Source organism: Cetorhinus maximus, chromosome 9, assembly GCF_964194155.1.
Source record: "Cetorhinus maximus chromosome 9, sCetMax3.hap1.1, whole genome shotgun sequence".
Taxonomy (NCBI): Eukaryota; Metazoa; Chordata; class Chondrichthyes; order Lamniformes; family Cetorhinidae; genus Cetorhinus; species Cetorhinus maximus.
The window spans coordinates 27,021,884-27,048,243 of NC_135887.1; the positions used below are offsets into that span (position 1 = coordinate 27,021,884).

General features: G+C 42.6%; 1 protein-coding gene across 14 annotated transcripts in view; it reads right to left on the reverse strand.

The window, feature by feature from the left end:
* Positions 1-26,360, reverse strand: part of ncor1 (nuclear receptor corepressor 1) — a 399,352-nt gene that overhangs the window by 24,827 nt on the left and 348,165 nt on the right. For 12 of the 14 annotated variants that reach the window (XM_078548371.1, XM_078548367.1, XM_078548369.1 and 9 more), the window contains 8 exons: positions 21,896-22,051; positions 19,020-19,185; positions 18,127-18,614; positions 17,194-17,325; positions 14,154-14,329; positions 12,884-13,104; positions 11,946-12,089; positions 10,982-11,056 (listed from right to left, as the gene is read on the reverse strand). In XM_078548371.1, the coding sequence (XP_078404497.1) occupies positions 10,982-11,056; positions 11,946-12,089; positions 12,884-13,104; positions 14,154-14,329; positions 17,194-17,325; positions 18,127-18,614; positions 19,020-19,185; positions 21,896-22,051 (1,558 nt within the window). The remainder of the gene's footprint in view (positions 1-10,981; positions 11,057-11,945; positions 12,090-12,883; positions 13,105-14,153; positions 14,330-17,193; positions 17,326-18,126; positions 18,615-19,019; positions 19,186-21,895; positions 22,052-26,360) is intronic. The other 2 variants (XM_078548370.1, XM_078548372.1) reach the window with 2 other exon arrangements.

Consider the following 26,360-nt stretch of genomic DNA (forward strand, 5'->3'; position numbering starts at 1 on the left):
ATTACTATTCACATTTAATAATTCATTAGAAAAAGATATAAGATTGGCAGGAGAGCTAATGTAAATCCTATATTTAAGAAGGGGGACAGAACATGTCCAGGTAATTATCGACCGGACAGCTTAACATCAGTGGTAGGAAAATAATGGAATCCCCATGAAAGGAGGGAATAGAAGAACATCTAGAAATGAGAAATATAATGGATCTCAAAGGGAAAACCTGGCTTGACTAACCTTATTGAATTTTTTGAGGTGTTAAGAGAGAGTAGATAACGGTAATGTAGATGATGTAATTTATCTGGATGTTCAAAAGGCCTTTGATAAGGTGTGCCATAATAGATTAATGAACGAGTCAGGGGACAAGTGGCAGACTGGATTGCTAGCCGGCTTTAAGACAGAAAGCAAAGTGTGGGAATAAAGGGTCGTGATTCAGAGTGGCAGAAGGTGAGAAGTGGAGTTACACAAGGATCAGTGCTGGGAACACTGCTGTTCACAATTTACATTAATGATTTGGACTTTAGGAATAAAAAACACAATTTCTAAATTTGTGGATGACACCAAATTGGGAAATTGCAGTGGACCTAGTCACAATCTTCCAATCCGCTTCGGATATGGGGGCGGTGTCACAGGATTGCAAACGTTACACACCGATTAACAAGGGAGAGAGGAATAAACTCAGCAATTACAGGCTAGTCTCCCTAACTTTGGTTGTTGGGAAACCTTTAGAGACAATAATCCATGATAAAATTAATCAGCATTTGGAAAAATATGACTAATAAATGAAAGTCAGCACAGATTTGTTAACTCTCTGAAGTAACAGAGAGGGTTGATGCTGTATATATGGACTTTCAAAAGGCACTTGACAAAGTATCTCATAATAGACTTGTTAGCAAAATTAAAATCATTAAGATTTAAGGGACAGTGGCAATGTAAATTGGCTAAGGGACAGAAAGAAGTGAATAGTGAAGAACAGTTGTTTTATTCAAACTGGAGGGCCAGTGGTGCTCTCCATGGGTCAGTATTTGGCCCACTGCTTTTTTGATGTATAATAATAATGTGAATTTGAGTATACAGGGCATAATTTCAAAGCTTGCAGTACAAAACTGCAAAATATAGTAACAATGAGGCAGATAACAATAGAATTTAGGAAGACATAGATTGCAAAATTTAACACAGAAATTTGTGAAGTATTTGAAGGAAGATTGAGGAGAGACAATAGAAACTTAATGGCACAATTGTAAAGGGAGTGAGGGAACAAAGAGACTTGGGGGTGTATGCACAGAAATTTTTGAAGGCAGCAGGGCAAGTTGAGAAGATTGTTAACAAAAAGTAAATGTGATCCTGGTTTTATTAATGAAGAAATTAGAACACAAAATCATGTTTGTTGTTCCTCTGGAGGGTCAGAAACTACACTGGGATTCTGGAAAGGCCTCCTCTGCAATTGGCGAGAGGCGGTTAAGCAGTAACCTAGCTCAGATTTTGCAAGAGTTGAGCGCAATGCTATATTCCTGTAGTTGCCACGGTTAGACTTGTCTTCTTTCTTGAAGACTGTGATCATTATGACCTCTCTAAGGTCACTTGGAATTTCTTCATTCCGCCAGAGCTTCATGAACAGGGCATGTGTCTAAGAATCAATGTGTCTCCTCAATGTTTCAGTACTTCCCCAGGGATATTGTCAGGACAAGAAGCTTTGTTGTTTTTCCAATAGTTGACAATAGTTATTACTCTGTTGAGCATTGGGTCGTTGTCTAGCTCACCTCTGATTGTATGTTACGGGAGGTTCCCCAGCAGGCACATGTCCACTGTGGAATTCTGATTGGGTAGTTCTACAATGCGCTCTTTCCAGCGGGTATTGACTGTGTTTGTGAGGAGAGTCTTGCCATCTTTGGATCTGACCGATGTTGGTCTATCTGTTGAGGGTCCATAGGTTTCTTTTGTTTGCCCTGAAGAAGGCATGTCAGCGAGGAGTTCAATTTCCTAGTCTTCTCTGTCCATCATTTGTTCTTCAAATCGCAGTTCTTCTTTGAACTTGAATTGAGATTCATGGTGAAATGTTGGAAGATGTCCCTCACTTCCCATATCCTGGAAGCTATCTAACCCAAAAAGCTGACATTGATGAAGAGATACATCACTGAGTATAATCTGCTAGCTCAGCCTATGGTAAATTACATACTTGAGTTTCAGAATTGTGACTTCAGATGCGGCACTAAACTCAAAGTCTATCTATCAGGTAGTGGTTCTGTCCAAGCTTCTTTATGACACTGAAGCTTGAACAACTTATAGATGCCACATCAAGGCCCCAGTACAACATCATCAACTCTGACTTAGAAGGATCTTATGAATCAAGTGGGAGGACAAAAGAACAAACAAGAGCATCCTCCAAGACATACATACGTCAAGTATAGAGGCCATGAAAATCTCACATGAGCTGAGAGCTGAGGTGGATGTGACAGATTGCCAGAATGCCCGACTCAACAATGCACAAACAGGTGATTGACTCAGGGGCCAAAGGAACTGTTTGAAAGACAATCTCAAAGCCTCCATTGAAGGCCTACTCTATTAACATCAACACATGGGAAGCAGATGGTTAACTGCAATCAAAATGGCAATCCATCATCAAAAATAGTGTAAAGACCTTTCAATTAAAAAGAGCGATCACTGTGAGAGAACAGCGAGAGAAACAAAAAGGGCCAGCTGCTCAAAGGAACAACCTGCCATTACTTCGACTTACCAACAACCAATATCCTCTCCTACAGGAGAGCCTGTAAGGCTATGATAGGGATTGTAAGCCATCTGTGAACTCACACCAACACTGATACTTCATTTAAAGCCAGCCAACCGCAAGGAGAATCATCCTCGACATGAGAGACTGCCGATGATAGGAGTGCAAAAGCAAGGAAATTATGCTAAAGCTTTATAAAATGCTAGTTAGGCCTAGCTGGAGTATCGTGTCTAATTCTGGACACCACACTTTAGGAAGGATGTCAAGGCCTTGGAGAGGATGCAGAAAGAGATTTAATAGAATGTTACCAGGGATGAAGGACCTCAATTATATGGATAGACAGGGCAGCTGGGATTGTTCTCCTACAGCAGAAAAGGTTAAGAGATTTGACAGAGGTGTTCAAAATCATAACACGACAGTGATAAAGTAAATAAAGAGAAACTATTTCCAGTGGCAGAAGGATTGGTAACCAGAAGGCACATATTTAAGGTGTGCAGCTGAGGAAACTAAGTGCAGACTTAGAGTTAGGTGAGAGGGGGAGTTTGGTGAGGGGGGGCAGTTTGGTGACCGGGGGAGGGGGTGTTTATTTCCTTTTTCTACCTTTCTCACCCTGTTGGATTGAGTGGCTAAGGTCAATTCTATTCCTAAGGTTTAAAATAGTGTAATAGGTGATAAAGTTAATAAAATATATAAAAAAGCAATATAAATAAGTGAATAATATAAATAAGTAATTATTTAAAACATATCAAGAATGGCAGGACAGGTGATGTGTCAAGGCTGTAGCATGAGGAAGCTCCTAGCAAACATTATGATCCAGGGCAAACACATCTGCAGTTAAGTGTTTGCAGCTCAAGGAACTTCAGCTCAGAGTCATTGAGCTGGAGGCTGAGCTGCAGACACTGCAACACATCAGGGAAGGGGGAAGTTACCTGGGTGCCTTGTACCAGGAGGTGGTCACACCCCTTAGGATACGATCTTCTGATTTGGTCAGTGGCAGGGATAGGGTGGTGTGACTACAAGTGAGGCAGGTAAGGGGACCCAGAGGGCAGGAGTGTGAGCCTCTGCAATTGTCCAACAGGTTTAGGTTCTCTTAGCTTGTTTGGATGAAAGGGGGGACTGCAGGGTGGATGAGCAAACTGATCATGGCACCGTGGTACAGGAAGCCGTTCAAGTAGGGGGAGAAAACAGGAATGCAGTGGTAGTAGGGGCCAGTGAGGGGAATTGACACTGCTCTCTGCAGCAAAGAGCAAGAGTCCAGACGACTGTGTTGCTTGCCCGGTGCCAGGATTCGGGACATCTGCTCAGGGCGGGAGAGGAACTTGCAGTGGGAGGGGGAGAATCCGGTTGTGGTGGTCCATGTAAGTACCAACAACATAGGCAGAACCAGGAAAGAGGTTCTGCATAGACAGTATGGGGAACTAGGCATTAAATTAAAAAGCAGAACCTCAAAGGTTATAACCTCTGGATTATTACGTGAGTCGTGTGCAAATTGGCATAGGGTACATAAAATTACAGAGATGAGTACATGGCTCACAGGCTGGTGTGGGAGACATGGGTTCCGGTTTGTGGGGCAATGGCTCCAGTACTGGGGAAAGCGGGGGCTGTACTGTTGGGATGATCTATACCTGAAACGTGCTGGGGCCAGTGCTCTTGCAAATCGCATAACTAGGGAAATAGAGGGGGTTTTAAATTAAATGGTGGGGTCAAGGGATCAAATGTGGAAAGGTACAGTATATCAAAGAGCAGAGACAAGGTATGAGAGGAGAACAGTAATATGGAAAATGAGAGTCGGAGAATGGCAGGAAGGGACAGAGAGAAAAAAACCTATGAATGCACCAAGAATCAACACTAGATATTACGTGGATGACAAAAAGAGAAAACTAAAATAAATGAACTGATAGCATATATTGAAGCAAATAAATATGATCTGATAGTCATTATGGAGATATGGCTGCAAGATGACAAGGATTGGATCCTGAATATTGACGGGGGGGGGGTGGGGAGGGTGGTATATGACATTCAAGAAGAATAGGAAGCTAGGTAAAGGTGGAGGGGTAGCACTGTTAATCAAGAATGGCATTTGTGCAATAGTTAGGGATGACCGTGGTTCAGGAGATCAGGATGTAGAATCAGTTTGGGTGGAGATGAGGAACAGTAGTGGAAAGAAATCACGAGTGGGAGTGGTCTACAGGCTCTCTAATAGTAACCACAATGCACAACAAAGTATACAAGAAGAAATATTGGGTGCCTGTGATAAAGGGACAGCAATAATCAAGGTGACTCTACATATAAACTGGAAAAATCAGATTGGCGGTAGTAGCCTGGGTGAGGGGTTCTTAGAATGCTTTTGAGATAGTTTCTTAGAGCAGCACATTCTGCAAACAACCAGAGAACAGGTTATATTAGACTTGATATTGTGTAATGTGACAGGATTAATTAATGACCTCAGGGTAAAGGCACCCCTAGGTAGCAGCGACCACAATATGATTGAATTTTGCATCCAGTTTGAAAGGGGGAAGAGTGGGTCTAAGACTAGTATTTTAAACTTAAATAAGGGCAACTATGTGGGCACGAAAGCTGAGCTAGCTGAAGTGAGCTGGGATACTAGGCTAGGGGATAGATCAATAGAGCAGTGGAAGACTTTTAAGGGGACATTTCAGAATGCTGAGAATAAGTATATTCCTACTATAAAGAAAAATTCTAAAGGGAGGACCCACCATCTGTGGTTAACTAAAGAAGTTAAGAAAAGCATCAAACTTAAGTAAAAAGCATATAACTACACAAAGATGAGTGGCAGGTCAGATGATTGGTCAGAATATAAAGAATAGTAGAGAATGACTAAAAGGTTAATCGGGAGAAAGAAATTAGAGTATGAGAGGGAGTTGCTAGAAATGTAAAAACGTATAGCAAGAGTTTCTACAGGTATTTAAACAGGAAAAGAGTAGGTAAAATGAGTGTTGGTCCTCTAGAGAGTGACAGTGGGGAGGTAATAGTAGATAATAAGGAAATGGCAGATGAAATGAACGAATATTTTGCTTCTATCTTCACTATAGAAGATGCAAAAAACATTCCAGTAATAGCTGTAAATCAGGAGGTGGAAGGGAGAGGGGAACTTGGTGAAATTACAATCACTGGGGAAGCGGTACTGAGCAAACTGATGGAGCTGTGGCTGACAAGTCTCTGGGTCCCGATGGACTTCATCTTAGGGTCTTAAAAGAGGTGACTAATGAGGTAGTAGATGCACTGGTGTTAATGTTCCAAAATTCCCTATATTCTGGAAAGGTTCCATCAGACTGGAAAGTAGCAAATATAACCCCTTTATTCAAGAAGGGAGGGGGGGCAGAAAACAGGAAACTATAGGCCAGTTAACTTGATGTCTGTCGTGGGGAAGGTGTTAGAATCGATCATTAGGGAGGTTATAACTGGGCACTTAGAAAAACACAAGTTAATCGGGAAGAGTCAGCATGGTTTTATGAAAGGGAAATCATGTTTAATCAATTTATTGGAGTTCTTTGAAGGGGTAATGTGCTGTGGATAAAGGGGAGCCTGTACTGTACTTGGATTCCCAGAAGGCATTTGATAAGGTGCCATATCAAAGATTAGTGTGCAAGATAAAAGCTCATTGTGTAGGGGGTAACATATTAGCCTGGATTGAGGATTGGCAGGCTGGCAGAAAATAGAGTATGCATAAATGGGTCTTTATCTGATTGGCAGGACGTGACTAGTGGGGTCCCGCAGGGGTCTGTGCTGGGGTCTCAACTTTTACAATTTACATCAATGACTTAGATGAGGGGAGCAAAGACATGGTAGTTAAATTTGCAAACCACACAAATATAGGTAGGAAAATATGTTGTGAAGAAGATATTAGGAGGTTGCAGATGGATATAGATAAGTTGAGTGAGTGGGCAAAAATATGGCAGATGGTGTATAATGTGGGAAAGTGTGAAGTTGTTCACCAGTAGGAAGAATAAAAAAAGCAGAGTATTACTTAAACGTAGAATGACTGCAGAATTCAGAGGTGCAGAGGGATCTGGGTGTTCTCGTGCATGAGTCACAAAAAGTTAGTAGGCAGGCACAGCAAGTAATTAAGATGGCTAATGGAATGCTATCCTTTATTACGAGAGGAATTGAACATAAAAGTGAGGATGTTATGCTTAAGTTATACAGGGGCATTGGTAAGACTGCATCTGAAATACTGTGTGCAGTTTTGGTCTCATTTAAGGAAGGATAGACTCATAGATGTTTACTGCACAGAAGGAGGCCATTTGGCCCATCGTGTCTGCGCTGGTCAACAAAGATCTGACTATACTAATCCCATTTTCCAGCGCTTGGCCCATAGCCCTGGAGGCTATGGCAATGCGAGTGAATATCTAAATACTTCTTAAATGTTACAAGAGTTTCTGACTCAACCACCCTTTCAGGCAGTGAGTTCCAGACTCCCACCACCCTCTGCATGAAGAAATTTCTCCTCAACTCACCTCTTAGCCTTCTACTTCTTACCCTAAATCTACGCCCCCTGGTTATTGATCCCTCTACTAATGGAAAAAGTGCCTTCCTATCCACCCTATCTATGCCCCTCATAATCTTATACACCTCTATCAGGTCCCCTCTCAACCTTCACTGCTCCAAGGAAAACAACCCCAGCCTGCCCAATCTTTCCTCATAGTTCAGACCCTCCAGCCCAGGCAGCATCCTGGTAAATCTCCTCTGCCCCCTCTCCAGTGCAATCACATCCTTCATATAATGTGGTGACCAGAACTGCACGCAGTGCTCCAGTTGTGGCCTAACCAGCATTTTATACAGTTCCAGCATAGCCTCCCTGCTCTTGTATTCTATGCCTCGGCTAATAAAGGCAAGTATCCCATATGCCTTAACCACCTTATCTACCTGCCCTGCTGCCTCAGAGATCTGTGGATATGCACACCAAGGTCCCTCTGATCTTCAGTACTTTCCAGGGTCCTACCATTCATAGTGTAATCCCTTGCCTTGTTAGCCCTCCCCAAGTGCATTACCTCACAGTTTTCTAGGTTGAATTCCATTTGCCATTGCTCTGCCCACCTCACCAGTCCATTGATATCCTCCTGCAGTTTACGGCTATCCTCCTCACTATTTACCACCCTACCAATTTTCGTGTCATCCGCAAACTTCTTAATCACACCCCCTACATTTAAATCCAAATCATTTATGTACACCACAAACAGCAAGGGCCCCAGCACCGAGGGATGTAAATGTGTTGGAAGTGGTTTACTAGACTGATACCTAGAATGAGCAGGTTGTCTTATGAGGAAAGGTTGGACAGACTGGGCTTATTTCCACTGGTGTTTAGAAGAGTGAGGGGTGACTTGATTGAAGTATATAAGGTCTTGAATGGTCTTGACAAGGTGGATGTGGAAAGGATGTTTCCTGTAGTGGATGAGTCCAGAACTAGGGGGCACTGTCTTAAAATTAGGGGTCGCCCTTTTAGAACAGAGAAGAGGGGAATTTTTTTCTCTCAGAGGACTGTGCGACTTTGGAACTCTCTGTCTCAGAAGGTTTTGGAGACGGGGTCACTGAATATTTTTAAGGCTGAAGTAGATAGATTCTTGTTAGGCAAGAGGATCAAAGGTGATAGATGGGAATGTAGAACTTGAAACAAACAAATCAGCCATTTTCTTATTGAATGGCAGAGCAGGCTTGAGGGGCTCAATGGCCTACTTCTGCCCCTATTTCGTATGTTTGTATGTATGGCAAAATATCCAGTGGTAACCTGAGGGAACATTTTTCTCAGGGAAACTGATGTGGTAAAGATACAAAATGAATAGATCAGGACATGGAAATGTAGTAAAGGTTATAATAAACAGTTTTAAAATTACAACAATAGTTAAATTATAAATAGTTTTGCTACAGAACATGTGATCTGTTTTACTGTTAGATATTTGTAGGATCTTGAAATATTTAACTTAAATATAGATTCTGAATCGCTGAAGTATTTTTAAACGTAATGTGATCTGTGGGAACTGCCTTAATCTGAGTTCTTTTTCTCTGGATCCTGTTACTTGAAGACAGCATTCAGTCTCTGCCGATGCTGAAAAAGTCTGACTGGTTACAATGATGCAGAACTTCAGTCTTGAAGTCTGAATAAAACTAAATGTACAAATCGCCATGGAGATTATGACATAATAGCATTAACGGATGTGACTGAGGCTCGGGGCACAGTGGGAAGCTGAACATTCCTAGTCACAAAATATTCAGAAGGGACAGAGTTGGAAATAGCAAGCGGGCATTGGGAATGTTAATCAAATATTGCATTCTAGTACTAAAACACAGGGAAGGAAACTGTAGAGGGCAAACACTTTATTTGTTTGGCTTGAGTTACTCTATAGGGACTATACTGTAGACCATCAAACAGTAAAGGATATAGAGGAGGAGCAATGTGGGAATGATGGAACAGCTTGGGTAAGTGTAAACTAAGTGGCAGAAAGAAAGCAAGGTTTCCACATTCTGGATCCATGTGTTTTTAATCCAGTAATGAAAAGAGGCAGCACTGGATCTAGTTCAGGGGAGTGATGAACGGCAAGGAAATAATAGAAGGGTAGTGGACATCAGGGGAACAGCAACCAGAACACAAGTACGTGTTATATCAAAATTGAAAAGTAGAGGCAACAAGTTAAAGGTAAAGGCACTTGACAGGAAAAAAACAGCACCTGACAGGAAAAAGCTAATAATTGTGATAAAAATTCAGTTAAACTAAAAAGAAAAATAAGAGAAACAATTGGAATCATTCAATTAGGTGGCAATTTGGGTATAGACAAGGCATATTTCCACATAAAGTCGTGGACCAGCAAAAGTTAAGTAGAAAAACTAAAATGATGCTTCAAGTCATATGACAAAATAAAACCCAATAAATACTATGGAAAATCAAACCAAATAAGAAAAACACGAAGGGAAGAAAAAAGACCTTAGAAAAGGTAAGGCAGGTCGCCAAGGGAAATGGTAAATTTTGTCATAAAAATCACAAAAAATAAAAAGAAAGACCACTGCACCTCAAGGAGAACATATTGGTCTTGGAGGGGATTTAGTGTAAGTTCACTCAGATGGTAACGGGGTATGAAGAGTTAAATCCTGAGGACAATTTGCACAAACTTAGCTTGTACTCCCTTGGGTTTCCAAGATTGAAAAGTTCTCTAGTCGAGGTGTTTAAAATGATAAAAAGGATTCAAAACAGTAGATATAAAGAAACCGTCGCCTCTGGTGGAATAGTTCAGAATAAGCTGGCATAACATTAAAATAAAAGCCATGCATAGTTTGCGTGAAGATGGAGCGCGAGAGGTCTGAGAGCGACAGGCTCTGAATTGTAGGTTCTATCATTAGACAACAGTGGCATCTAGTGACAGAAACAGGTGACTGCACCCAAGGCCTTATCTACTGCTGACCCAGTACATAAGGTTTATGGTTAAATGCTGCTCAGATCCTCGGCATTAAAAGGAGCCTCGGGAACAAATGGGACCTAATATAAGTTATTAAAATAATATTAGTGTTGTAATGGTGATGGAGGAGTCTGGGACGTTGGTTGTAAGGTATGATTTGGTGAGTATGACCGTCAGGTTGTTGCTTAACTAGCCTGTGGGACAGCTCTCCCCATTTTGGCACAAGTCCCCAGATCGTATGAGGAGCATTTTGCAGGGCCAACTGGGCAGGGCGTGCATCTGTCATATCTAGTACCTAGGTCAATACTGGGTGGTCTGTTCAGTTTTATTCTTCTTAGACTTTCTCTTTCTGGTTTGATAGAACTGAGGGGTGGCTTTCTAGGCCTTGGAAAAGTCCCAAACAATGAGGATGGCTATCTCCAGCGTGCAATGTGAGTTTAAGAATCCCGTCACCGCAGTGTCGCCTTAACACACTTTAAAGCTCTCCTGCATTTATGTATTAGCTCACACCTGGGCAGTTTAAGCAGTTTCCCCTAGTGGGAGAATCTAGAACTGGGGGCATGGTTTCAAAATAAATGATTTCCCATTAAAGACAGGGATGAGGAGAAATTTCTTCTCTCAGGGGGTTATTTATCTTTGGAATTCTCTACCTCAGAGAGCAGATGAGACTGGGTAATTGAATATATTCAAAGCTGAGTTAGATAGATTTTTGATTTACATTGGAGTCGAGGGTTATGGGAGGCAGGCAGAAGAGTTAAGGCCACAATCAGATCAGTCATGATCTTAGTGAATGGCAGAACAGGCTCAAGGGGCCAAACAGCCTACTCCTTCTTATGTTCTTATGTTCTGTCAGTACCTTGTAGCAGAATCTGGGGCACGACTTCTTCGGACAAGCAAAGGCATCGGGAGCCATTCATTACTTGGGGGCAGCCTGCAGGAGGGCAAATGCGAGAGGTCAAAATAACACACAGAAGACACTGTGGTCAACTGCACACACTATCAAGAAACAAGGCACGGCAACAATTGAAAGTCTTTAAAGTCAAGCTCATTTTTTTAATGAATGTTTACAATTCGTAAATTATCTTGACCTCTGCCCTCAAAGGAGTCAAATAGTTTCTATGATCATATGTTGCATCAAATGATTTGCCCCTGTACCAGGCATACAGATGCAGAACCCACTGCTGCTTAACATCTCCTCTGCTGCTTCACCTTTCTCTCAACAATTTCCAAAAATATGGCCTGTCTTCACTAAGGTTACTAGAGTTATTTAATTGTTGTATCAATCCCAAAATATATCTGGATAACAGTTGTACTAATTAGAATGCTGCAGCTTTGAAAGAGACAGACAGAGTGCAGGTGAGCGCAGGCAAAAAGAACAAGGCTGTAACAGAACATGCCACTGGGAAAACAAGCAATATCGGAAAAACAGATGTGCAGAAAACACAAGCAATAGAAATGCAGTGACTGGGCAACTGTTATTAACAAAGTGGACAGATGCAGATCAACACTTAAAAAGCTCAAGAAACAAATGCAAATGTAGAGACTGTGAGATAGATGGAAATGTAGTGAAAAATAAGAGGCAAAAATTATTGAAGTATTCTTACTAAAAGTTTAATTTTGAATTTTGTGTTCCACAGTACAGCGTAAATTCAGTCAGCCCATTAAACCCATGATAGTTTGGTTACCATCTGAAATTCACACGAATCCCATCATAAATCCCAGTTAGAACAAATATGCATGGATTTGTCCGGTAAAATTTATGTAGCTGTAAGGAAAGGATTAGATAGACTGGAAGGCCCAGTCCTCACACTCTCACCTACCTCTGTTCAGTGGGCTCTGCCTCCCTTCGCTGGGGAGGTTGTACTACACTTTCTTGCTTCTCTAGATTGGCAGGGGCTTGGGGAGGTGAGATAGGCTCATATGGTTCTGATGAAACGTGGCTTCGTTCTGGGGATTTCCCAGGCCTGCGTGTGATAAGGAAAACATCCATTTCCATTAGTCTTAACAGACTCAATGGCATCTTGGGTCATAGACACAGAAGCAAAGTGGAAGCCTGCCCCTAATTGCTGCCAATATGGCTCTGTACAACACAGGCACAGACTGCATGCACACATTGACTCCTGATACTTAAGCAAATCACACATCACTGAGATTTTGCTTTAATTTAATTCTATGACTAAGCGCCAGTTTCACTTGTTGTACACTGCTTATACGCTGCTAAATACACCAAGTTGATCAGCTTGTTACAGATCTCCTGCTATTAATGATAAATATACAGTGACAGATCAATGTTTAACAGGACAAGCACACAACAAGCACTCTAAGCAGAGTACCTGTGCATCATTTGGCACTGGAGCCTATGCTACACACTGGAATCCATGAATGTCTGTCTGAAACCAGCAAAGGGACCTGTTCATTTACAGATCACCATCTCTGCTGTTTAGGTGGTCACATGCATTCAGGGGCTAAAATCAAAGACTGTCTCATTTCAAATGCCTCCTAACAGTAAACAAAGAGTTGGAAGTAATTATAATAATGAAAAGGCAACTTAATACTGAATGATCGTTCAGCCGCTCAGTGTCAACAGAGCACGGGTTCCTGCTGATAGTTTCTGCCCCTCCTTGTACTGCTTGCTGGAACTTGTGCTCAGTTTATTTTCCCAAATGTTCTAACAGCAGATAAGCTTTTTAAGTCTAGCACACACACTGACTCACAGACTAATGGTTAACAAGGTAGATCACCTAAACTCCTTGCCTACCTTCCTCTGCCCTTTTCCGTTGGGTTCTCAGGAGAGACTCTGGATGGCGGCCTCTGATGAAGAGTAGTTTGAGTGGTCTGTGGCTGAGAGTCTGTGCTGTAATGAGTAGAACTCTTCCCTCGGTTAGAGACCACTGGGGATGTTTGGAATGTGGACACTGGAGGCTGCTGTGATGATGGGCTGCTGGGCTGGTTTCGGGCAAAGTCCTGTGTAATAATGTGCTAAAAAAAGTAAGAAACTCATTTTAGAACCAAATTTCCAGGGCACATGGCAACAGTTCACAGGATGCAAAAAGCACAAGATGAGTGGCTCTGCAGACTTTCCATACTTGCCAGTTGTTCCAGCTGACTAGCACACAGGCCGGCCTGCGCACAGGCTGACCAGCCACTGACAAGTGCATATATTAAAGTAAAATGAGACGAAGGTCTCGGCCTCTACCAGCTTTTCAGGCTGAGAGTTCCAGACCCCCTCCACTCTCCGGGTGAAGAAATTCTCGGTACCCTATAATCCAGGGGCGGGGAATCTTTTTCTTATTACGAGCCATTCACACATAGACAAAATCAGTCACGGGCCACACACACATAAAAATCAACTTAAATTAGTATTTTTTATAGGGAGAATACAGAAACATTCAACTCACTCACCGTTTAATGTGATGGCTGAATTTGAATACTATATTGTTAAATATTATTATAGTAATTTAGCTGACACTTTTATCCAGAGCAACTTTGTAACGATGATAATAAATGCTGTTTTGAAGGCACTACTGTCATAGATTTTTAGAAATCTTGCTGCAGGCTGGGTGAAATTGAGCAACAGGCTGGATCCGGCCACAAGCCACAGGTTCCCCTTCCCTGCTTTAATACTTCGCCAATTACTTTAAATCCACACCCTCTGGGTTACTGACCTCGTTGCTCAGGGAAATAGGTCTTTCCCAACCACTCTATCTAGCCCCTCCATAATTTAGTACATCTCAATTAAATCTTCCCCCAAACACTTCTGTTCCACAGTAAGTAATCCAATCTATTCAAACTTTCCTGACAGCTCAAATTCTACAGTCCACAGAACATCCTTGTAAACCTTCTCTGTAACCTCTCTGATGGCCGAATTAGTGTTTTATACTGTCCTAACATAACCTCCCTGCTCTTATATTCTATGCCTTGGCATTTAAAGGAAAGTATTCTGTATGTCTTCAGGAAAGTAAGATAATACAGTCACACATAGACAGAAAGCCATATCAACGTGCAGCCCCTTGCCAGATGTCACTTACGTGGATGTGATCAGCAAGAGTGATCAATTTGTGTGTTTTGGAAACTTGAGGGTTAGGGGCAGAGGAATACACACTGTCAGGCTGGGAAGATGCCGGCTGCTGCTGTGGAGATGGTGACTTCTGCATCATCCTGAAGCGACCCATGGACACATCAAACCCTCGAGCGTTAGGCTCACCTTTAAAAACAGATAGATAAACACTCAGCACACTAAATGAGAAAACTTACTCTCAAATCTTCTCTTGTTCATTCATGCTCAGGAATGGATGTCACGCTATTAGCTGTCAGAGTACGATCCTCAATAGTTTAAAAGGAAAGTACACTAGCCTGGCATTTAAGTGTTAACATTCCCATGGAGTTAAGGCACCACTTTAGAATACAGTAAAGTCCCAACTTTCATGACGTCCCTGTTCAACTTTTCACTTACCCACGCTTTGTACTTTGTATACAGCATTGCTCATCGCGTGAGCACTGTTCACTTAACCGTGTTTTCTCTTTCCATGGGAAGATGGCAGCCATGACAGAATAGAGACTGGAATGGTTGCAGCTGAAGCGCAGACTGAATGAAGGGACTAATCCAGAAATGTCTGAATCTCAGCCCAGAGCTGCAATAACAGCTTTTTGTTCAATTTTGAAATATTCACCAAAGTACTGCTCAGAGGCTCCCCCATCTGTCATACACAGGTACTGCATTAAATTTGCCATAGAGTATCCTCCCAAACCAATGCTGCCCTCACATGGCTGGAACCTAGCTAATTGAGTCTCATTGAAAAGCATGTTCATCATTTGTGATTTCACCGTTTGGGAGGTTTCGCGAATGGTGGGACTTTACTGTATGTTAAATGCCCTGCTGCCTTGTGCAGCTTCACTGATTAGCCTGCCAAACGAAGTATGTAACTGCAATGCACATTTTGCACACAGTGTGGGGATTGATCAACTAACTGCTCTGTCACCTGCACTATGTGAATTATAATACCAAGTGAGTAACTGGATGGTTGGTTGATTTCCACGGGATTGGTTTTCTGATCCCATTATTTTCAACCCTAGTGATCACATCACAAACCCTTCACATCTGACTCGTGCTCTCTGGCTCTCATTTCTGTCCACTCTCAGTATTACGCTTCAGATTCTATTTTCTTGCTGTTTCTCGCTCCCATTTCAAACAGGTACTTCAGCTAATCATCTTCCTCTCCAGTTTCATTTCTCTTTTGTAATCTCTCCCTCCAATATTACCAAAAGAGCTCTATTTCTTATTTATATGTTGACCGTTGGCAACATCATCCAAAAGCACAGTATCAGCTGACAACATCGAGCTCTACGTCACCATCCCTTCTCTCTCTTGACTCCTCCACTATTGCTAAATTATCAGACTGCTTATCCAACATTCAGTACTGGATGAATAAAAACTTCCTTCAATTAAATATTGGGAGGGCTGAGGCAATTGTCTCTCTCTCTCTCTGGCAACTGTTTTGAGGCCAAACCAAATCTGACCCAGAAATAATTTTCTGATTACATTTCTGCACCATCACTATGACTGCCTTTTCTCACCTCTGTAACATCTCCTAACTCTAGCTTTGCCTCAGCTCATCTGCTGTTGAAACCCTCATCCATACCTTTGTTACCTCAAGACTTGACTATTCCACATTTTACCTTATGGTACACTTGAGGTCATCTAAAACACTGCTTCCCATGTTCTTACTCAGACTAAGTCCCATACCCCTATCGCTCTTGTTCTCGCTGACCTACACTGTTCCCATTAAGCAATGCGTCAGTTTTAAAATTCTCATCCTTTGGCTTCAAATCCCTCCATGACCTTGCCACTCCCTACCTGTGTAATTTCCATCAGCTCGAAATCCGTCTTAAGATATCTGCGCTCCTCTAATTCTGGCCTTTTGAGCAGCCCTGATTTTAATTGCTCCAGCACAGGTGGGTGTGCCTTCAGCTGCCTGGGCTCTAAGTTCTGGAACTCCCCACTCCCCCAAAACTCTGCAGCTCTCGATTCTCCTTTAAGTCGCTCCTTAAAACCTATCTCTTCAACCAAGCTTTTGGTTATCTCCCCTAAAATTGCCTTACATGGCTTGGTCTCAGATGTTGCTTCACAATGTTCCTGTCAAGTACCTGGAGATGTTTCGTTACATTAAAGGTACAATATAAATAAAAATTGTTACAGTCTCTCTTGTTGAAGATAGTCAATGTTTGACACTTGTGTAGTGCAAATGTTACTTGCCACTTATCAGCCCTAGCCTGAATGTCCAGGTCTTGCTGCATGCAGACATGGACAATTTGACTATGTCAGAGAAGGCAACTATCTGATGAGCTGCAAATGGAACTGAACATTGTGCAATCATCAGTCAGCTTTTCCATTTCTGAACTTATGATGGAGGAAAAGTCATTGATGAAGTAGCTGAAGATGGTTGGGCCAGGACACTAACCCATTGTCTCCAGTTTTGCTGGGGCGCCTTGATGCCACACACAGTCAAGTGCTGCCTTGACGTCAAGGGCAGTCCCTCTCACTATAACCCTGGAATTCAGCTCGTTTGTCTATGTTTGGACCAAGGCTGTAATGAGTTCTGAAGCCTAGTGGTCCCAGCAGCTTCCAAACTAAGCATCAATGAGCAGATTATTGCTGTGTAAGTGCCGCTTCATAGCACTGTTAATGACCCCTTCCTTCACTATACTGATGATTGAGAGTTGACTGATGCGAGCGGTAATTAGCCATATTGAATTTGCTCTGATTTTTGTAGTTAGGGCATACTTGGGCAATTTTCCACATTGTCGGATAGATGCAGTACTGTCGTACTGGAACAGATTGACTAAGGAATGCCTAATTTTAGAGCACAAGTCTTCTGCGCTACAGAAAGGATGTTGTTGGGGGTCTTAGCATTTGGAGTATCCAGTGCATTCAGCTGTATCTTGGTATCGTGTGGAATGAATTCAATTGACTGAAGACTGGCTTCTGTGATCAGTGGCCTCATCTCATGAAACATAATTGGCATTCGCCTAAGGGGAGAGAGAAAAGGGAGTATTTTTAAAGGAATTTACCGTCTCCCTGGGAAGGTTTGTGCATCTCCTGCTGGACAGGTTCAGGCTTCTCCTGTGACTGTACGGGTGAGTTTGCAGGACTGATTACCTCAATAGCATCCGCACTGGGCATGTCATAGCGATGGGAAGATACTAGGAGAGAAACAAATCCCAGTGTAAATCCTTTATTCTGAGCAGTCCTCATACCTTGCAGCCACATTCCTATCTTACAAATCTGCTTTCAGTGCACCATGAAGCTCGTTAAACTCCAGCACTATTCCTCCCTGCACTTGAGCACCCTTGTACTTGACTATAAACAGGATGTGCTTGTGTTCTCGAGTAGTAAGTGGTGTAAATTGGGGGCAGAGAAAGGCTGCTCCCTATGTCAGGATTTCTCAGTCATTTGGCATAAGTTTACGGGCTTGGGCATAGAGCCCTATTCCGACAAATCTTACAACCAACCTAAATACAGGGCTTGTAACAAAGGTACAAAAGTAAAATGTGAGAGGTTGTTTAGGAGGTTGGAAATTATCCAGGGCAGACAGTTCACTCCATGTTTTGGCCAACATTCCTCCCTCATGCAATGCAACACAGCAGAAACAGATTAACTACTCAGTCCTTTATTTTTGTGGGAACTTGTGCTCATATTGGTTGCATGGTCTCACAAGTACAATCCCACTAGAATTTATGAGCACCATGGAATCATCGCTGGGGTTATCTTTCTGCTCCAACTAATATGTTTCTCCCAGTGAACACAAAACCTTCTATTCAAGCACAAATGACTACATAATCTCCCATCCACAGGTCAAGCAGTGACTGCAGCCTGTGATTCATAGCCATCAGTATCAGGAAGCTCACACATCAGAATTTCTGCTGCTGGTGATTATGATGTATATAGCTCAAATGCCCCAAATACTATACAACTAGTGGAGTGAACCACAGGAAGGTGCTTACCACTGCTGGAGGAGTCTGAGCTGTGAGATCCTCGCTCTCGACTGTCTTTATCAGAGGCAATCTGTCTTGTGATGATCACGTCTATAAAATTTGCTGCTGTTATTGTGGTCTTGCCTCGAGTCCTGAGCTCCTCCTCGTACCTGGATTTGGGGGGTGGTGCTTTGTCCTTAATGTTCTCTGGATATCCAGACTGACCCTGGCCCTTGGTCGAGGATGAATACGGTGACTGTACTGACCGTCGCTCATGTTCAGTCTGCTGTTGCTGTTGTGCCTGGTGCTGATGAACATTCTGCTGCTGCTCAGAGACCCTGCGAGCTGTCATTTCTTCCACTCGGGGGGCTTCGTGCTTGTTCTCTTTGCCCTTTGTCATCTCGATCTGAGGTGCAGAAGCTGCAGCATCCACCAATGCTGCAAGGGCATCTGCTGCAGTGTTGTAGCGAGAGGCAGAGAGTCCCTGCGCCATGGAGAGGGCTCCCTGTGGCACCTGCCTGTGGGCAAAAACGTCATTTTGTTTTAATGTAATACCCGGAAATCTCGCATAGTAAATAACCTCAGGAATGCTGCAAAGTGTAAGACACTACAGCTGACACATTCCTGACAGAGCAACCCAGACACACTGTTTCCAACAAATAGAAATTGGTTGTATCTGAGTGACAGACTTCACTTGAAGGGAACATTTCAGAAGTGGGAAGAGGTGCAGTCAGAACTCAGGAAAAGCTCATCAAATTTACTGAACAGATGAGCTGAGGATGAGAAAACAGAGGAAGTTAATGACAGGTTTGGTCTTTGCTTCACTGGCAGTGATTTCTCCTCAGGGCAAATAAGAAAGCTTCAATACAAACTTAAAGCATTAACTTTGTTCTGTTCCAAGAAATTCTGCCCTTAAAACGTACATTATCCGAGACTGCGTAGCTGCATCCAATGAAGTTATAACCCCCTTGCCATTGGCTCCCTGGAATATACTGGGTCGCTGCTGTAAGATGGTCTCCTGCGTTCGTACTGATGGCGATGGAGAACGGACAAAACCATGGCTACTTGGTCTACTGGTCTGTTCAGGACCTGTGTGAAAATCAAATAGGAAAATTTATCCTTTAAAAATTAACTCATACTCAAAAGGACAAAGTAAAGAAAGGCAGAATTTTATCAACTGCAGCCAAAGGGAGCAGAGCAACAGGGATAACCATATTTAGCTAGCTAGAAGTATAAAGGCAGATTGTAAGAGTTTCTATAGATATTTAAATAAGAAAAGAGTTAAAAAAAAAGTGAGCATTGCTCCCATAGAAAATGAGTCTGGGGAATTAATAATGGAAAATAAGGAGATGGCAGATGAACTGAACCGGTATTTTGTATCGGTCTTCACTATAGAGGATTTGAGTAATGTCCCAGAAATAGCTGTAAACCAGGAAATGAAAGGGAGGGGGGAATGCAGGAAAATTACAATCACCAGAGAAGTGGTACTTGGCAAATGGAGCTGCGGGCTGACAAGTCCCCAGATCCTGATGGACTTCATCCTTGCGTCTTGAAAAGAATAGCTAGTGAGATAGTTGATACGCTGGTTTAATTTTCCAAAATTCCCTACATTAGGGAAGGTTCCATTAGATTGGAAAATAGCAAATGTAACTTCTTTATTCAAAAAGGTGGGGAGACTGAAAGCAGTAAACTACAGGCCAGTTAGCTTAACATCTGTCACAGGGAAAATGTTAGAAGCTATTATTAAAGGTGTTATAACAGGGCACTTAGAAAAATTCAAGGTAATCAGGCAGAGTCAACATGGTTTTGTGAAAGGGAAATCATACTTAACCAATTTATTGGAGTTCTTTGAAGGAGTCACAGGAGCTGTAGATAAAGGGGAACTGGTGGATGTACTGTACCAGAAGGCATTTGATAAGGTGCCACATCAAAGGTTATTGTGGAAAATAAAAGCTCATGGTGTATGGGGTAACATATTGGCATGGATAGAAGGTTGGCTAGCTAACAGGAAACAGAGTTGGCATAAATGGGTCTTTTTCTGGTTGGCAGGATGTGACGAGTGGTGTATCACAGGGATCGGTGCCAGGGTCTCAGCTTTTTACAATTTATATCAATGACTTGGATGAAGGGACTGAAGGTATGGTTGCTAAATTTGCTGACAACACAAAGGTAAGTAAGAAAGTAAATTGTGAAGAAGACATAAGGAGGCTACAAGGGGACATAGATGGGTTAAGTGAGTGGGCAAAGATCTGGCAAATGGAATATAATGCGGGAACATGTAAAATTGTCCATTTTGGCAGGAAGAATAAAGAAGAAGCTTATTATCTAAATGGTGAGAGGTTGCAGGGCTCTGAGATTCAGAGGGATCTGGGTGTCCTAGTGCATGAATCACAAAAGGTGATTATGCAGGTACAGAAAGTAACTGGGAAAGTTAATAAAAATATCATTTATTGTGAGGATAATTGATTACAAAAGTAGGGAGGTTATGTTTTAGTTATACAGGGCACTGGTGAGACCACATCTGGAGTACCGTGTACAGTATTGATCTCCTTATTTAAGAAAGGATGTAAATGCGTTAGAAGCAGTTCAGAGAAGGTTTACAAGGTTAATACCAAGGACAGGCAGGTTGTCTTATGAGGAAAGGATGGACAAGTTCGGCTTGTATCGACTGGAGTTTGGAAGAGTAAGAGGCGACTTGATTGAAGATCCTGAGGGATCTTGACAGGGTGGATGTGGAGAGGATGTTTCCTCTTGTGGGAGAATCTAGAACCAGGGGTCACAGTTTAAAAATAAGGGGGGCGCTTATTTAAGACAGAGATGAGGGGAAATTTTTCTTTTCAGACAGTCGTGAGCTTTGGAACTCTCTTCCTCAAAAGGCAGTGGAAGCAGAGTCTTTGAATATTTTTAAGGCAGAGCTAGATAGATACTTAATAGACAAGGGGTGAAAGGTTATCGGGGGTAGACAGGAATGTGGAGTAGAGGTTACAGCTGGATCAGCCATGATCTTCTTGAATGGCGGAGCAGGCTCAAGGGGCCGAGTGGCCTACTCCTGCTCCTAATTCATACGTTCGTATGTTTGGTTTGTGCCCCGGGATTAATCATACTCAGTCTGTGCCCCGGGATTAATCATACTCAGTCTGTGCCCCGGGATTAATCATACTCAGTCTGTGCCCCGGGATTAATCATACTCAGTCTGTGCCCCGGGGTTAATCATACTCAGTCTGTGCCCCGGGGTTAATCATACTTAGTCTGTGCCCCGGGATTAATCATACTCAGTCTGTGCCCCAGGATTAATCATACTTGATCTGTGCCCCAGGATTAATCATACTCAGTTTGTGCCCCGGGATTAATCGTACTCGGTCTGTGCCCCGGGATTAATCATACTCGGTCTGTGCCCCGGGGTTAAATTCAAACAGAGAAAACCAGAAAATGTGGAGGAGAAAAGAACAGACCCAGGTGCAGAATGCCAGCCGTTCCTGATTTCACTGTCCCACAATAACATGTAGAATGAGAATGTGGCTGGGATTTTTTTCTGGTTGGTACGTCACATTGAGCTGCGAGCTGACTATGCTGCCAAGGTGCTGCTTCTTTCATTTAATAAAAGGATCAAGTATTGGATAGGGGGGCCAGAATACAGGCAGTGTACTCTGTCTCAACAGGCCCTGTATCAACATTCAAGAGTTACTCCAGAGGCACTGGGTTGCCCTATTTACTGTTCAGTTGCCGCTGCTAAATTAAGTGTCTTATTTCGCTGAATACACATATGCAGTGCTCCCAAAGCTAGAAGGCAATTACTCACCTGCTCTAAGGTAAGACAGGTCACAAGTCGTTACGGCCAATCTCTCCCTTTCCCTCTGTTCCCGCTCCCTCTGTTCTCTCTCCCGCTCCCTCTCACGCTCCTTCTCCCTCTCACGCTCTGCATTGGCTGCGGAGGCAGACATGTGTGCAGGGTGACCTGCAGGAAAGAAAACAAACGCAAACATTGAAATTTACATTCTTGCCACTTGCGGAATTTAACTGCAGAAAAATTGGACTAAACTTTCCGTAACAGGTAGCCTTCTCCTTTCATCAGTCTTTGCTATTTAAGGACAGAAGGCTAGTTCATTTCAGCTGCCTGGCCCATTCCTCTTACCAGTACACGTACACTCTTTCCCATCATGAGCTCTAAATCATTAATTTATTCTCTAACTTAAGGCTCCGCAAAGTTTCTCTCTGGATCTAAGAATAATAAGACAAAAACTAGAATACTCAGCTAACTATCCGTCAACTTTATCCACCCCTGACCTGTTCCATATCTATGTGACACTTATGGTCCCAGTGGATATCTGATCTTTTATATTTAATTATTCAACATTTCAATTTCCATTCCATATATTTATCCAGCTGTTTTTTTGATACAGGATTAATGAATGTGCAGAGACTCTACTCCTCAGTTTGGGAGTAAGGGGAGCGGAGGGGAGATCTCTTCTACTTTCTAGTCTCATTGAGGATTCTCAATTTTATCTCCTAGTTCTGACTCACCAAACACCATCCATGCCTCTGGTATTTCCAGATGCGATTGTTCAAACTCCCTTATAGGATTCCCATCTGCCAACTTGTATAAACTCAGCACTGTCCTCTCCAAAGCCTGGTAGCCTATGCTGGCTCTTTGTTCACCAACACATTCTACAAATGCTTTCTAACCCTTGCCCAACTCTTTGTCACGATCTTTGCTGAGCATCCACTATTCAAACAGGTAACACTCTGTGGCTGAGTACAGAATTGCCTTTTTCTCCCATGTCCAGTATTCTTGGAGCTCATATCACCTATTGGCTGTCCTGTGACTGTGCACATATAAAGCAGTGGGGCCCCAGCGCAGGTTCACCTGGTACATGTGAAAGAGCTGACTAAATGATCAGATAATAACGATCTCCATAACTTCATTCGCTGGTACCGTGGACCGGTTAAACTGAAAGTGAAAGCTCATTATGATACAAAATTACCCATGGAAGAAAGTAACTCATGATGCAAAACAAGTGCCCCACAACTGGGTGAAATCAGAAACAGCTTTTTAAAAATGTCTTTGCTCTTGGGAACTGCTGGCATTTTTCATCCATCCTTAGTTACCTGAGAAGTTGATTGTGGTGGTGTGCCTTCTCCTTGAACTACTGCAGCCTGCATGTTGAAGGTGCCCTCACAGTGCTGATGGATAGGAAATTCCAGGATATTGACCCAGTGGCAACGAATGACTGGTGATATATGTCCAAGTTAGAATTGGGTAAGACTTAAAGAGGAACTGGGAGGTGAAGGGGAGCAAAGTCCTGTTAAAGTTAGCATGGTGAGTGAGTGCAGTGCTTCCTGTAAGTCATACAATCTGCAGCTATGTTGTGCCAGTGGTGGAGTGGATGGATATAGAATCCAGGGGCATCAATCCAGAAAACAGTTTTTTTTCTGAATGGTATTGTGTTGTTACAGCTATGCCCAGCAAAGCAATTGGTGAATATTCCTGCATACTCCTAACTTGGGCCTTGCAGATGGTGGAGTGGCTTCGAAGGGTCAGGAGGTGAGCCACTCACATCAGCACATCCTAAGTGATTGCCCCTGCTCTTTAACAGCGGAACCTCTCTCCTTCCCTCATATTCTCTTCCCGTTACAATCTACAAATTTTCAAAAGCCTGCTGCTGAAACTGCAGCCTGCCCTCCCCCTTACAAAGTCATGTCTTTTACTCTTTTCAACCATGGTGGTGCCCTGCACAAAGGGTTGTGGCCTCTCAATTTAAACTAGAGACTGAACGCTCAACTTTCCCTGTGGAGAACTGAACAATGGTTCAGTTTAGGTGTTGAGTATGAGGGGGTTTACTATTGATGCATCCCAGCAACAGCTGTGCTTATTAATCGGTGTGTATACAATATAAGAACATAACATAAGAAATAGGAGCAGGAGTAGGCCATTCAGCACCTCAAGCCTGCCCCGCCATTCAATAAGATCATGGCTGATCTGCCCCAGGCCTCAACTCCTCTTTCGTGCCAGCTCCTCATAGCCCTCAACTCCCCCATATTTCAAAAATCTATCTACCTCCTCTTTAAATACTTTCAGTGATCTAGCCTCCACAACTCCCTGAGGTAGAGAATTCCAGACATTCACTACCCTCAGAGAAGAAATTCCTTCGCATCTCAGTTTTAAATGAGTGCCCCCTTATTCTGTAACTATATCCCCTAGTTTGAGATTTCCCCAATAGTGGAAACATCTTCTCAACATCTACCCTGTCAAGCCCCCTCAGAATCTTGTACTTATCAGTAAGATCACCCTTCATTCTTCTAAACTCTAGTGAATAAAGACCTAACCTGTTTAGCCGTTCTTGATAAGTCAACCCCTTCGTCCCAGGAATCAGCCTAGTGAATTTCTTTTGAACTGCCTCCAATGCCAGTATATCTTTTCTTAAGTACAGGGACCAAAACTGTACACAGTACTCCAGGTGCAGCCTCACCAACACCCCGTACAGTTGTAACAAGACTTCCCTATTTTTAAACTCCAACCCCTGAGCAATGCAGGCCAAAATTCCATTTACCTTCTTAATTACTTGCTGCACCCGCATGCAACTTTTTGTCTTTCATGCACAACAACACCCAGATCCCTCTGTGCTGCACTTTTTTGGAGTCTCTCTCCATTTAAATAATAGTCTGCCTTTTGATTCTTCCTACCAAACTGCATGAGCTCATACTTTCAATCTGTCAAGTTTTTTCCCCACTCACTCAACCTGTATCCCCTTGCAGATTCCTTATGCCCTCATCACAACATGCCCTCCCACCTATTTTTGGATAGTCAGCAAATTTGGATACATTACACTCTGCCTCCTCCTCCAAGTCATTAATATAGGTAGTAAATAATTGAGGCTCTAGGACTGATCTTTGTGGCACTCCATTAGTTACATCTTTCCAACCTGAAAAAGACCCATTAATCCTGACTCTGTCTTCTGTGTGTTAACCAATCCTCAATCCATGCTAATACATTACCCCCAATACCGTGACCTCCTATCTTGTGCAATAACCTTTTATGTGGCACCTTATTGAATGCCTTCTGGAAAACCAAATACACTACATTTACCGGTTCCCCTTTATCGACTCTGTTTGTTATATCCTCAAAGAACTCTAGCAAATTTGTCAAACATGATTTCCCTTTCACAAAACCATGCTGACTCTGTTTGATTGCGTTAAGCTTTTCTAAATGTCCTGCTATTTCTTCCTTAATAATGGACTCTAGCATTTTCCCAACTACAGATGTTAGGCTGGCTGGCCTATAGTTTCTTGCTTTTTGTCTCCCTCCCTTCTTGAACAGGGGCATCACATTAGCAATTTTCCAATCTGCTGGGACCCTCCCGGAATCCAGTGAGTTCTGGAATATTTCGACCAATGCCTCCACTATCTCTGCAGCCATTTCCTTTAAAACCCTTGAATGCAGGCAATCAGGTCCTGGCGACCTGTCTGCCTTTAGTCCCATTAGTTTGTAAAATACTTTGTCCCTTGTGATAGAGACTGTTACAAGATCTTCCCTCTCGTTAGCTACTTGGTTATCTGATATCTTTGGGATGTTTATAGTGTCCTCCATCGTGAAGGCCGATGCAAAACATTGGTTTAAATTATCTGCCATTTCCCTGTTCCCCGTAATCAATTCTCCAGTCGCATCCTCCAAGGGTCCCATGCTCGCTTGAGCCACTCTCTTTCTTTTTATATACCCGTAGAAGCTCTTTCTGTTTGTTTTTATATTTCTTGCCAATTTGCTTTCATAATCAATTTTCTCCCTCTTTATTAGCTTTTTAGTCATCCGCTGCTGGCTCCTAAAAAATTCCCAATCCTCTGGCCTACCACTAGTTTTTGCTGCTTTGTATGCCTTAGTTTTTGATAGGATACTCTCCTTGATTGCCTTTGTTAACCACAGGTGGTTCATCCTTCTCATTGAGTCCTTCTTTTTGACCGGGATAGGTTTTTGCTGAGCGTTATGAAATATCTGCTTAAATGTCTGCCACTGTTCACCCACTGACCTTCCCCTTAGTCTATTTTCCCAGCCTGCTTTAGACAACTCTTTCTTCATACCTCTGTAATTGCCCTTATTTAAGTTGAGGACACAGGTTTGAGACCTGAGTTACTTACCCTCAAACTGAATTTGAAATTCTACCACGTTGTGATCGCTACCCCCTGGAGGATCCTTAACTATGAGATCTCTTATTAATCCCAGTTCATTACACATTGCTAGATCTAAAATAGCCTGTTCCCAGGTATTGCTCTAA